Source organism: Dermacentor albipictus, chromosome 1, assembly GCF_038994185.2.
Source record: "Dermacentor albipictus isolate Rhodes 1998 colony chromosome 1, USDA_Dalb.pri_finalv2, whole genome shotgun sequence".
Lineage (NCBI taxonomy): Eukaryota > Metazoa > Arthropoda > Arachnida > Ixodida > Ixodidae > Dermacentor > Dermacentor albipictus.
Window position 1 is genome coordinate 349,271,724 of NC_091821.1, and position 14,024 is coordinate 349,285,747.

A 14,024-nucleotide genomic window follows, 5' to 3' on the forward strand; every position below is an offset into this window, starting at 1 on the left:
CCTGTTAAAGCGTGGTTGGAGGATAGAGATTGTTTTATACCATGGTCGGGCAATTGTCGTCGATGTGCTAAACCTGAATCTATTGACCGTTGTTTTGTAGATTACAAAAACGCAGTCTCTTTTTGGCGGACATTCTACGAAGGACACTAAAAAAAGATATAGACCGTACTCAATACTTTTTCTAGCATTGAAAGACGCTGGCGGCCCTTGTTGCAGAAACGAGACGAGACAGCTGCGTTCAATGCGAACAAAATCAAGAATCTTCTTTTTCTTTATTGCTTTCGTAAGAGCGTGCGCCTCTGGAGCGCGCCGTCTTCTTTCTCTTCTTGTCTGCTCCCATGAGTTTCAACAGCTTCCGACCGCTAAAGGCTTTCTTCTCATGATTGGAAGCAGCCTTCAATTGTGTATAGATGTTGCACAGGTCTCTGAACGAGTCTTCCTTTCGTTTTTAAAAGACAGGAACGCGGTTTCGCGTCGACTCCAGAATATACCTCAATGACCTTAGCCAGGTTCCAGAAGGATCTAGGAGTGCGTGCGCCGATCAAAACGATATATCCTTGGTTCACTGTCATTTCTTGCGTTCTTGCGTTACACTGTTCTCTCAGTTGTTTCAGATATTCCCTGTTCCACCTTTTCCACCAATCTTTCGGGATTTTTTGCTTATTTCTGCACATTTCTTCTATGTTGACCTTTTTTTCACCTTCGGTTGTCTTTATTCCTATGCTTTCCACCTATTATGGATAGCTTAAACTGATCTGCTGTTGTTGCTTGCTGCGATTGTCTAGCTTCACCATTGAAGTTGGATAGCTCCCTCGCTGTTTCCCGCATTTCTTGTCGAGAAAGGTACGCGTTGATGCTGTGCAGAGCACTTATTATCTTTAACTCGTACTCAGTGGTCTTCGCAAATTCCGAGTCAGCTGTTTCGTGTGTTATGAACTGCTCCATCTGCTCGTCTGCTTTCTTTAGCGAGTCTGCAATACCTTTGATCTGGCTGGATATCAGCGACATCGCTGTAGGATCCTGATTTTCCTCCAGTTTCTTTTCAGCATCGCTCACTAAGTTATTTGCGTCCTCAGCGTTTTTCGCGTTTTTATAATCACTTCTCTGTTCATCTTGACTAATTGAGGAAACTGCTGGTCGCTTACAGATTCTAGCGGCGAAACGTCATCGGAGTCTTGGTCGCCCTCTGTGTCTGTGCCGCTCCCTGCTGTCGATGTCTCGCCTCGCTGCCGTTGGTTCGCCTGCGGGCCTTCTCTTCGTCCGTCTTCTGTGGCCAGTCCGTCGTTCTGGTATTCCGTGGCCAGTCGGAAGAGGAGTAGCCGCTATCCTGGTCACGGCACCATGTTGCAGAAACGAGACGAGACAGCTTCTGTTGTTGTTGTTGTTGTTGTAGCCTGTGATGCATGTGGCTCCTACCCACGATGGGGGATTGGCCAAGAAATGGGTGGATTCGATGCGAACGAAATCAAGATTTTACTTTTTCTTTATTGCTTTCGTAAGAGCGTGCGCCTCTGGAGCGCGCCGTCTTCTTTCTCTTCTTGTCTGCTCCCATGAGTTTCAACAGCCCTCCTTATGACGTGCTTATTTTGTTGGGACTACGTAGTCTTTGGCGAAGTAGGCACGCCGAAATATTTAGGCCCACGAGGTCCTTTTCCCGTTAAACTGCATCGTACGTGCGTATAGTGGATATGCGTTGCAAGAGCAGCCACCGAAGTGGACTTTTCTTTTTTTGACTCATGTGTTTGTTTTTCTGAATATTAAGTACCGGTTAGCCTAGCGCTTTGTAGAGCTCTGCGTCTTTTTTCTGTGTAATAAAGAAAAAAGTACGATCGTGGTCTAGTGGTTAGAGCACCGGGCTGATGTGCTCCACGGTAGAGGTTCGATTCCAGCATTGGCCAGCGTACACTGTTATGGGCTCATTCAATAATAGACCTTTTGGTTGGCTGATGGTGTCCGACACCGTCGCCACCGGTGTCCGTCGCAGCTATCACTGGAAATTAAAAAAATCCATTTCCCTCCATGATCAAAGGCGGACCAGATGCGCGATATATATATATATATATATATATATATATATATATATATATATATATATATGATAGGTCCATATTGAGTGATTGATTCATTGTTTATTGCTTTATCGCAATACACGTGATGTGAGGTGAAGGGAACAGCCACTCAAGGATGGTTTGAGAAAGTCCTTCAGCTGATTCGCTTGTTTCATCTTAAATTTACACACCGTGACAACACACATTTGGTCTCTGTTTTCACCGTGTTATTCTCCATCCTATTCCAATGAAGGCAACAGAAAACTTTTTAGCGGTGTCGCAGGCATTCAGAAACCACCGTTTGACTATAAGATTACACAGCGCAAGGAACCGCCCTGTGCAGAGTCCTGGCGGAGCGACCACCGGCATACTGCGCTGTCTGGTGTCTACTTAATAAAACGGTGGTATCTTAAGAAGCAAAAAGCGCTATAAAAAGATAGCAATCACGAGAAGCGGAGGAAAATACTACGGCGTATTCAACTAGCTGAAAACAAAGATTTCGAGTTGGCGCTGTGAAATGAGTCGAATATTTCGCGTTTGGGCCAAGCTCTTAAGGGTTTCTCGTCCGGGTCTCATTAAGTTGTCAGAGTATCCTGGAGCTTAAGCATGCAGCTCCGCCAGGCAATCAAAGGAGGCAGTTCACGGAAGTGACAAGTAGTTATTAATGCTCAGATGTCATTCGATCACGCGGTGCCTTACAGCGTCTCCGCCATCTTCCTATGTTATTTACAGACTGGCCGTCATTTTGAGCAAATTTCATTGTCTCCTCCAGTCAACACAAGCTTCGTTCGCCTTGGTGGCTTCAGTTGTACGTATTTGTACTGCACCAAATAATCGGCCTAATTAAAATATCGACATAGCCAGGATAGCGATGGACTGCCTCCTTTGAAGAAAACAAATATAAAAACATTGTGAAAGAAAAAGTGTTATTGTCATAGCAGCCTTTCCATTGGGAATAGATTTGATTGATGATTTTTTGTACAAGAAAATTCAATTGTCCGTATATAGGAATAATATTATACATTGCTCTGCTTGGCTTTTTGAAGTAGGTTTTTCTAAAATTGGGTAAGTCCTTTTTGAGATTTCAGATTGTTTTTATGAACGTACAGGTAGGAGTGTTTTGAAGGCCCACATGCAATTAATATAATTATATAGGAAATGTTCGCAAAAACAAGGTTTTATTTGATAAGTTTAGTGCGTACGTACATACCTCGTACTCAGTCCCAACTCTATGTATGGCTTTCTTTTAAGCCTTACATTTCTTCAACTCGCATCGCGGCTTTTGTGCTACCGTGTATGGTAAAACCCTACAAATTCGCAGCTCAGTTATATATTTTTTGTTAAGCTGAAAATAAATATGGCAGTTATATTGTGAAGCAAACAAGTCACGTACATCCGGGGCGACCATTTTCGTGGTTCTCCTTGAACGAACGGGTCATCATTTTTGCTAAGAAGAATTCTAGCTTACAGAGTGCCGTGAAATTTTCATGTAGCGAAAACTGTGCAACTTAGCAAGTCACCTAGTAAAAAAAGTGCAGGCCGCATATCACTGGTGGCAAAGGTGTCTGTTTGTTTTATTTCAAGAAATGTGCGCGTATGAATTCTCTGCAGAAGCCTGCTATGAGATGTGATGTAGTGACCTTCACATCTGGAGCATTGCTCGCGTTCCAAGGCCGATAAGCAGCTTAACAGCTCATATCCGAAGGAAAAGAAAGAAAGAAAGAAGGAAAGATAGAAAGGAACGCGATGAATAAATAAATAAATGAACGAATAATGCTCTTAATGAATAAACAAACAGACAAGCGAAAATACCTTCAATAAACAAACTCCTCACACGCACACGTTTTTCGAAAGCCCTATTTATTTATTTATTTATTTATTTATTTATTTATTTATTTATTTATTTATTTATTCATTCATTTATTATTAGCCTGAGGGCTTAACAAGAACCATTATAGAGGGGAGGGGCTTTAGTCTGTCAGTAGGTATGAATAAATACATGGAGAAGTGAAGAACATAGTTATATCGAAAAGAAAATACAGCAACTACAGGTAAATGAGCACAAAAGTGACACAGCAGAAAGAAACACCTAAAGATCAAGTAACAAGAATAGAAAAACGAAAACACGGAATAAAAGCAATGAAAGAAACGATAGCAGTAGGTGACAACGCGGTAGTGACACAGCTTCGAAGTTATTCCTTTGTTATTGCTCTGCAAAAACAGGCTGTATCTGTGATAGCGACTAATCACGCAGGCAGGTGGTTCCACTCGAGACGTTTTCGGCAAGAATGAGTATGAGTAGGAGACTGCGCGTTGAGCAGGTACATGAACTTTGAAGCGATGATCGACACGTGTGGAGATATAAGGTGCTGGTGTAATGTAACGGGACTTGAGCTAGTGGTTATGATAGTAGATTTTGTGAAAGAGGGAGAGACGAGATAATTTTCTTCGGGAAGAAAGAAGGGGAATGCCAAGAGCAAGTTTAATGTAACTAACGCTAGCAGTACCATGATAATTGTTAAGAATGAGTCAGACCGATCGATTTTGCACCCTTTCAAGGATATTTAGTAGAGTAGCGTGCCCAGGGTCCCGTATCGAGCATGCGTATTCGAGGTTAGGTCTGACATAAGAGACATAGAGTTGTTTTAGTTTCTGTGTGGCTAAAGAAAAGTTACATCTGAGATAGCCAAGCATGCGTTTAGCTTTCGATGTGATGCATTCAATGTCTTTTCCAAGAAAGATTGCTAGTAATATGGACACCGAGATATTTGTAGAAAAGTAATTGGTCAAGGGGAGTATTATTAAGTACGTAGGCGAGGCAAGCTGACTGGTTACGGGACATTCTCATTGTTTTGCATTTAGAAGTGTTTAGTTCCATTAGCCAAAGCCTGCACCATGCAGTAATGTTATCGAGATCACGCTGGAGTGTTAAAGTATCGTTAGTGCTTTCAATCTTGCGGTATATAACACAGTCGTCAGCAAATAGACAAATGGAACTTGCGATTCGGTTAGGAAGATCATTGATATAAATTAAAGAAAGTAAGGGTGCTAAAACAGAGCCTTGAGGTACCGCTGAAGTGACCGGAACCTCAGGAGAATCATTATCATTAATGCTCACATATTGTGTACGATTAGAAAGAAACTCTCGAATCCAGTTGAAGACCAGGGGATCAATGTTTAGCTGGCCGAATTTCAGTAGGAGTGGGAGATGATTAACTCTGTCAAAGGCTTTTGCAAAATTTAAATATATACAGTCTATTAAAAAGCCAGCATCTAGAAGAGAATGGAGATCGCTACAAAATGTTAATAACTACGTTTCGCATGAGAAGGACTTACGGAACCCATGTTAATTGTTATGAAAAAACCAGTTTAATTCCAAAAAAGTTGACAAGATGGGACAAAATGATGTGTTCAAATATTTTACATGATACTGATGTCAAAGAAATAGGCCTGTAGTTGTATGGGTTATGGGTGTCACCGGATTTATGAAGTGGAACCACCTTGCCTTTTTTACAGTCTCCGGGTAAACAGCTAATGTTCACTAATTATGTAAAAATCAGGTTTAATAGCATGGAACTATATTCGGTAGTATCCTGCAAGAATTTGCACGCAATGCCATCAATACCGTATGAAGAGGATCTCTTTAGATAGCGAATAATAGAGCAGATACAGATGAATCGAGTAAAATCGGTTCCATTGGAAAGAAGCTAGATGCTATGAATGGTGGAGAGCTCCCAGAAAGAGTGGGCCAAAATGAATGGGTGAAAGCGTTGTTAAGTGTAGATGCGCAATCACGGCTTGGGATTATCTCACCTAATTCATTAGTAAGAATTATAGCTTGACTATCGTGGCTTTTAACGACGTTCCAAAAGCGTTTCGGATTCGTTCTGAGTAACGATGGAAGCGCAGTGTTATAGAAATTAAATTTAGTTTCTTTTAAAGCATTGGAGTAGACTTTTGCTGCGACGGCATGAGCGGACCACTTGTCAGTAGTTCACGAAAGAGTGCTACTTTGGGGGGCTAAATATTGGCCTGTCATATACCCAACGTTTTTCTCCTTCAGAGGCCCGCACTGATTCCCTACGGAGAAGTTGCGGCGTTTGCCTTCTTTTTAGTTGCAAACTTGACGCCATAATATGTTCTTTCAATTTTGTAATAAATGAATAATAAACAAACCCATTCTTAACATTTGTTCGTCAAAATTTGACTGACAGTTATGAGAAACAAATTTTATTTTAAGATGTTTAGCGATTGTATATTGAATACATGGAATCCGAGATGGAGCTTCTCTTCCTTAAAGGTGTGTCGTTGCAAATCGTGTGAGGCTGTTAATCCTTTCCTGTGGCCCTGTTAAGTGCATTTGCTTGTGTTAGAGGACTAGAGAATCGACACCAGCAAAGTCGCCACAGATGCAACGTACTCCCCGTGCAGCACTTCCGCGCCCGTCCTTCTTGAGAAGAGTCTTGTTCGTGTGGGGCTTCGTCAAGCAGCAAAAGCTCACCATGCGCTCTCGACAAACACGTGTCGTGGAGAAAAATGCGGCTGACGAAGCCCGCCGACTGCGGGCTGCATTGAGGCGACTGCTTCAAGCCGTCGCAGCTGCAGAAGGAATGGCTTCATTATTCGCTCTTCTTAGAACCACTTCCATTTTTTTTTTGCAGCGGTGGTGAATGAGGATCATTCAAACAAACTGCGTGACGTCTTTCACTGGTAAGTCCACCGTGCTTCCTTGTCCTACTAAGTTTAACTCCATTTATCCTCACCCAAGGATCAATGCCGAGTCCCGCGACGTACAAGCCAACGCTTTTCGCCTGGTTTTTCGTCGAGCTGTCAGCAGTGTGGCGTCGTCATCATGACGTGGTCTAATTGTCATCATCGTTAACCGTTCGCTCCTCATCATCACGCCTTCATGCATTCATCATCGTCATGACGTCGTCTCTGTCACCGTCGTTAACTTCAACGTTGCGCGAGCCGCCACTCTACCCTTCGGTTTGTCGTTGTGCTGTCACGGCTATGACGTCTTCGTCATCACCGCCATCGCCCGTCGTGCTCTCCTAGTCATTCTCATCGTGCTGTTATTGTCGTCATGCCGTAGTTCGATGAGATGGTCGGTGTGTTTGATGGCGCAATTCATAGAATTTTCTACATTTACTAGAGGGAACTCTGGAGATGCGATCGTTCAGACACCATGGAAATGATGGGTAGTACATGGATTTGTCTGATCTTCGTGATTCGGGCTTCACACTTTCTTGTGGCTTCGTTTATTGGACTCTATTTGGGCATAAATTCGCCTAAATTACAAGTCAATTTATACTTTTTTTAACGCATAAGGTAATAAGACTCTGCAAGCACGTATAATCGCTGCTAAGTGCAGTGGTTACGCTTGTCCTTGCGTCTGTGGCGCAATGGTTTCCATATCAGGCTTCTGTGCTAGAGGTCCTGTGTTTGAATCCTGCCAACAAACAATGTTAATAATGTATATTTAATTGTTTATAACGCAGTAATTTCTTAAAAAATGATAAGCCACATAAATCCAGGAGGACGAAGTTTAGGCATATCCACGTACTACTCACCATTCCCAGGCTGGCTGAGCCGCCCTGCTTGCCGCTTCCGTAGACACTAGCGCAGCAGTACCATGGAGTAATTGTATGAAAATCTATGGTGTAACTGTCGTCATCACGCTGTGTTCAGTTGGCTGTCATGCTGTCACAGTTGTGTCATGTGATCGACATTGTGTTGTCGTTATTATTATCATCCTTCGTCTTGTCCTATTCGTCGTTGTCAACGTAGTCGTTGGGCCAGCTTTTGTTCGTTTGGATGGCATGCAGCGTTTTCACTTTGAGGGACTCTACAAATTCTTTTCTTTCACCATTAAAAGAGCTCGGGAGAAACTTCAGGAAGGTAAAACATCGCGGATGTATTTCTTTGAAGTACACGAGGAGGAGGAGGATGAAAAGGAAGGAAGGAAAGGTAGGGAGGTCAACCAGATGCACGTCCGGTTTGAAACCCTACACAGGGGAAGGGGTTTAAGGGAAGTACACACGAGTCAGGCATGCTCTCAGTGCGAATAATAATTTGCACCGAAAACTACCAATGCAGCATTCCCGTCGTGTCCTGCGTCGTATAGTAAAACATGAATAATAGAACATCGGCTGGTCCCGAGTGATTATTCTAGCACTACTATATTACATATGTGACCCGACGAAAAGCAAATGGCTCATCACACTACAGAGATTCGCAGGAAACCGGCGGCACAATCTCATTTGAATAGAGATTACAGAAGAAAATTAGTTAATATTATAGCACAGTATTGGCACTCCTTACTACTGCGTGGAGGCTCGGACTTATTCGTTACCGATGCTCCCCTATAACCGAAAAGAAAAAAAAGAGAAACCACCCCATGGATGTTTGCCTTTTCGCTGTGCCTAACATCATTGTCAACAGACAGAGCATTTCTTGCGGTAGCGCTAAGTGTCTTTGAAACCATGTCGTCTAATTTTGCGGCCATCTCAAGTTTGGACTCCGACATACGAGTAGCGGTCGTGTATTGCGTGTTAGCGTCTCCGACTTCGAAACAAGCCTTTATTAGGAGAGAGACCGCCACCCCCTCCCACATTTATTTTTATGAAACAACTAATTCAACTTTATTTCATCACGACGGTGAGTTGTGATCATCTTTTGTCATTTGTGATAGTAAAAGACAACGCAGACAAATGCTATAAGGCAAACTGACAATGTACCACACCATTTCAGTCTCGTGGAATTTATTTTCTACCAGCTCGTGCCCCAGCTCAATAACGCTTTAGTTCTGCAGGTGACCACGCTATCTTTTAAATTTTGGTTTTATTTACGTGAAGCCTTCACGTGAAAGCAACACAGTAGCGATTTTCAAACCGATTTCTCATGCTGCTGTTTTCTTTACGATAATGCAAGCAATGATTCATGTACTGCTTTATTTTTCGTATATTAGGTATTTAGTGAAGACTGTTATCCTTAATTTCTTTTTTAATAGCTTACTCATGTCAATATGATGTCATCCTGTAGCATTTCCTTTCCGCCCAACCTAATGACGAAAAAGATCATTGGCAAAAGAGAAGGTGAGAACACTAATTGAATTCTGTTTACGAATGGAGCCGTGTCATGAAATTGAACCTCAGTTTCGGCAGGGCCTTACATTTTTGACGGTCCTCTTCCTTGAGGCGTCGGCGTTTGATACCTGCTACAGGAAAGTGTGTGATACCCAATTTACTTTTCTCTGTAAGACCGAAAACTTTCACGCTTAATTATTATTAGTCCGTCTCCTTCAATTATTCACTGAAATTTACAATACAATAGTTCAAAGCATTAGGCTAACCTGGTATATAATTTATTTACTAGTATTAGTCCATCGCTTTTCTTTCAAATACTTTTTTATTTCTTTCCCTATTGCACACCCGATTTATTGACTCTCTCCCGTAGTGGGTTGTTTAATATCGACCGGAACCGACCAGCCAACCAACATTGGACAAAGAGAGGGAAGAAGACGAAGACGCTGTGGTTGCAAGCATGTCGGGCCGCTGCGAGGATCACAAACGTTCACTTGACGGATGTGGTGTTAGTTGGAGGCCGATACCAACCTTGGCGAAGGTCAAAAGGCCTTTGTCGACGTCGGGAGCAACGTATGTCATCGCTGGGAAACGCGGGCTTTCAAGGGACTTGTCCTTGCAGCCGCGGGAGAGGGACAGCCCTAGCGATAACCTTTCTGAAGGCCCCATTCTGCTCTCCGATAAGTCGCAGTCAGCGTCAGCCCGCCGAGTTCGCCAGGACTCTCCTGAATATGACAAGCCACTTGCGAGTCCTGGTAACACATCCCGCCCCAACGATACGCCTCAGCAGCAAGAACGAACGCAAGAATACGCCGAAAAATCTTCGCAAGACAGCGAGAGCACTTCAACGCAAAGCATTTCTAGCGTTTTGTCATCCTCAAGGAGTAGCAGTACGGGATCGTCTCCTGTTACAAATGCAGCTGAGAGGACGGAATCGGAAGCGAGTGAAAATTCAGCAAAGGTGACATCAAGGCTGAAATCACCGGCTGCTGTGAGTACGGCAGCTTTGTCAACATGCGTTGAGACGGGAGAGGCTTCGATTAGGACGGAAATAGATGGGGAAGATGTTATTGCGCGCATGCTCAGGGATTCGCGTCTTGTAGCGAGCAGGAGGCAACCGCTTACGAGCGTGACAAGCCGTGACACGACGGATGAAAGGGAGGCTAAGAACCGGAACGGGTCGAGATTCGTTCTAATACCAAAGAAAGGTTCGATACAACCATCCGCAGCCTTGAAAACGGAGCTGGATGCGAGATACCTCAACGACTCAGATGTTTTTGTAAGAGCACTGAAAAAATCTACTCCGAAAAGAAGAGCCCCCAAGAAGGCGAGCCCGGAGACAATATCCTTTGCAGCGACTGCAGGAAACAGCAACGTGGGGACGAGAGAACGTCATCGCTCAAAAAGGAAGTGTTCTTTAACGCCCAATTTTCACATGCGAGATTCTCCGGCTGAAGTTAATCTGGAAAGGGGCAGCAGGGCCATGTCGTTGTCCCTGGGTGTGGTTAAAACGGAAAAAAAGAGGAATTCCCAAACGATAGGGAAAGAAAAGTTTGACGGAACCGAGGACGACTGCTCTTTCAACTCAGCGAAAAATTTGCAGCGAACTAACTCGCCCGGGACCTCCTGGGGGAAGGCAGAGACGGTGGTGCGTAGCAGCTACAAGAACAAAACGTGGGAATATTCGGAGGCTGAAGACCTGCGACCTGAAGATCCGAACAATGCGCAGCCGAGAAATGTGGGGGAGGAGGACGTCAGACTAGTGCAGAAGAGAAAAATATATTTGAAAGAGTGTCTTTTATACCCCCTCGCCATTTGCCTCCTGTTGACCTTCACACTTGCTGGGGCCTACCTATTGCTACCGATGGACCCATCACGCTGGAATAAAGCCAGGCGCTTGGCTTCTGCTGTCTGCGTCACATCTGGCTGCCTACGAGACGCATTTTACCTGAGAAACCTTCTTTCGTGGGATCGCTTCGACCCTTGCGTCGACTTTTACGCCTTTGTGTGTGACCGCTGGACCAGTCAGTACACCGCATCGACGCCTACTAGTTTCCCACAAACCTTTGACGATGACTACGCTGCGTTTCTTGAAAGCAGAATACATTCAATGATGAATAACAAGTCCCTGGAGTCGGACAGCCTTCGACCCATCAGACACCTCTACGGCGAATGCACAAGCATCGCGCGGACCGAAGATGAAGGCTGGGACTCGCTCCTAGAGCTCATGTTCGACGTGTCGCTAGAGGGATTCCCGCTGACTCCGCCAGTTCGAAGCAGTAAGTCTGTCTGGGAGGTGGCTGCCAAAGTGCTGCGAAAGACCGGAGCCAGCGCTCTTTTTGCTGTTGGTGTTGCTGCTTACCCGGTGAAGGATGTTGGTCAAGATTTCCTGTCAGTGGAGCTTCCAGAAATCTTGACAGGCCGTGACAATATTGACACTAACGACGCTGTTCGCCTGTATACCGAAGCAATGTTCTGTGCGCTTAAAGTTCTCAAGAAGGAATACCTGCCACCGATGCATGCCCTCAGCGTAGTGAAGTTTGCGAGCGACTTAGAGAAGCTTGTTCATCAGGTCGCTCTGACAGGAGGTAGAAGACCTCTTTTGGAAGCCTTAAACACATCGTTGGAGCTTCAGGATTTTTTTGTCGAGCTCCTTCGAGGAGTTGAAAACGTTCATTTTAGTGGTCCGGGATCTGAGGTGGTCTTGCAGTTTCCCTTCTTGGTAAAAGACATACTCAGTCTTGTCCAGGAGACGGAAGCCCACACAGTCATGAACTATCTCGGTATTCGTCTGATAGCCGAGACATCGCCCTTCCTGCCTCACACTGAAATAGTCGACTTCAAGAGCACTCTGCTTTACGGCAAGCGTCAACGTGACGTGCTCCGCTGGCAGCTTTGTGTCCGCACAGCAGAGAAGGCGCTGTCCCCTTTGGTTCTCGTTTCTGTGCTCGAAGAATTTAAGGTGATTGCATCTCCTGCATTACTCTCAAGGGTTACTCTGGAAATGTTCCAAGGAATCCTGCATGAAATAAATACATCATCATACTTCGACGCCGACTCAGAACAAGCCACTCGAGGTTTTCTGTCCACGACTAATCTCCGTATCCTCCGCCCGGACTGGATCAACGACGCTGCCCTTCTGGAACATTACATTCTTGGTCTTCCTCCTACGGCCAACAGAAGCGGCCTTCAGTACTATGTGGAAAGCCAGGAGCACACTTTGTTGGCGTCGCTTGCACGCAATTCGTCGCAGCGCTGGGCACGTCCTGTGTTCACCACAAACTGCTGGACCGAGCTCACACCGCCGACGATTTATGTTCCACTGCTCGCTTTCAATATCACCCATGGCTATGGCGGAAGTGTTGACGAAGAGCAGTTGTTCTCACGCGTTGGTCCCCGCCTTACGGAGTGCATCCTCGATTTGGTATTTGATCACGCCGCAGCCACGACAAACAACAGTCAGCCCAGGCTGTCCAACCAAAGCAACGCGCGGTTGCTCAGCGCCGAGATGTGTATGATAGGCGACTATGTTGGGCAGCCGATGCCTCAATATAGGAGAGTGCGTGACATTCTGGCAGTCCACTTCGCCTACGCCCTTTTTCGCAAGAGAACCAGGGGCAAAGCTGAGATGTTGGACCTCGGTGGCGACAAGGTCCTCTCTAAGCATCAGCTATTCTTTGTCAACATCATGTTGGAGGCGTGTGAAATGAAGGCGCAATTAGGCAGAACGCGCTCGAAAGCCGGACAAGACTGGATCACGGCCCTTCGTAATGCCAACGACTTCGCTGATGCGTACGGTTGTCGCCTGGGATCTCCAATGAACGCTAAGAAAAAGTGCATGCTGTAAAATGCAATGTCTCCTTCGAGTTGCTTTTGATATAGAATCAAATAATTTGTTACGACTGGAAGAAACTTTCTAGTTTTTATTTAGATTTTTACGATGATTAGGCTACGCCAAAATGTTCTGTACTTGAACTTTAATGATCTCAAAAATGTATGTAAAGAGTGTGTGCGGAAGAGGATGGGGGTTGCATTGCAGCTGCTACAGTATACGTATAGTTCTTCGTTATTTGAATTGCCTATTGCGTCGGCTTGGCCGCCTTATGCCTCGTATCATGTGTGGTCCAAGCGATTGTGACGTGTTTGTATACCCGGAGTTCACTAGATGAACGTATTTCTTTCGGTGCTTCTAACTGGAATTTCGTGTCACACACGCTCACAGTTCTTGTCAATTAGACTTCATGGCGCTGATTAGTTTTGTTAATGTCTTTCATTCTTCTGTTGCCGTTTTAGCGCATTACCTTTGCACAAATTACGCAGGCAATGTAATACAAAGTGCTGCCCGTAACTTTCACTTTGGGTGATTGAGTATCCTCGAGAATACCAGATGTGGAATATTCATGGTGCTTGAGCGAGAAATTGAAGCATGCGCATGCCACAGCGGCTTGCCCGCAAGCAAACCGCTTATTTCTCTATGCACACAAAAGAATGCCTGATTCACTATGAGGAGAATGCGCGTTCCAGCAACTGCTGTCCAAGTTATTAGCTTCTCATCATTATAACAAACTCAAACGCAGCCATATCTCTTCTCGCCAGGCAGCACAACGCAGTAGCTCAGCTCACTAACTCGTTCTTCTTTCTTCTTTTTTTGCACGTATATTTTGCAACAGAAACGCTTTCGGTTCTCTTCATTTGCGAATGCCCCAGAAGTTACATATCTGCATGAAAGTTGCAGCAGTACATTCAGGAACGGACGGCATGCGGACGAATTGAATCAAGCTAGCGCCGGTGCTTTGGTGGTAGGTGCACTTTAGAATTGTGCTCTCAAAATGCTCTCATCCCATCTTGCCTAATAGGAGTCTTATGCAAAATAGAAGTGAGGCGTGCAGAC

The 14,024-nt window shown here is 44.8% G+C and overlaps 2 protein-coding genes across 5 annotated transcripts in view; both read left to right on the plus strand.

Moving 5' to 3' along the window:
• LOC135897041 (neuropeptide receptor 15-like) overlaps positions 1 to 14,024 on the plus strand; it is a 142,549-nt gene that overhangs the window by 71,980 nt on the left and 56,545 nt on the right. Inside the window, exon 6 of one of the 4 annotated variants that reach the window (XM_070531786.1) lies at positions 6,710 to 6,758. The exons of the other annotated variants lie outside the window; for them this stretch is intronic. The gene's annotated coding sequence lies outside the window, so the exon portion shown is untranslated. The remainder of the gene's footprint in view (positions 1 to 6,709; positions 6,759 to 14,024) is intronic. 4 annotated transcript variants of the gene reach the window in all.
• On the plus strand, positions 9,578 to 13,445 carry LOC135896960 (endothelin-converting enzyme 2-like). The gene has a single exon (XM_065425546.1). The coding sequence runs from the start codon at positions 9,594 to 9,596 to the stop codon at positions 12,978 to 12,980; it is 3,387 nt and encodes a 1,128-aa protein (XP_065281618.1). The 5' UTR covers positions 9,578 to 9,593; the 3' UTR covers positions 12,981 to 13,445.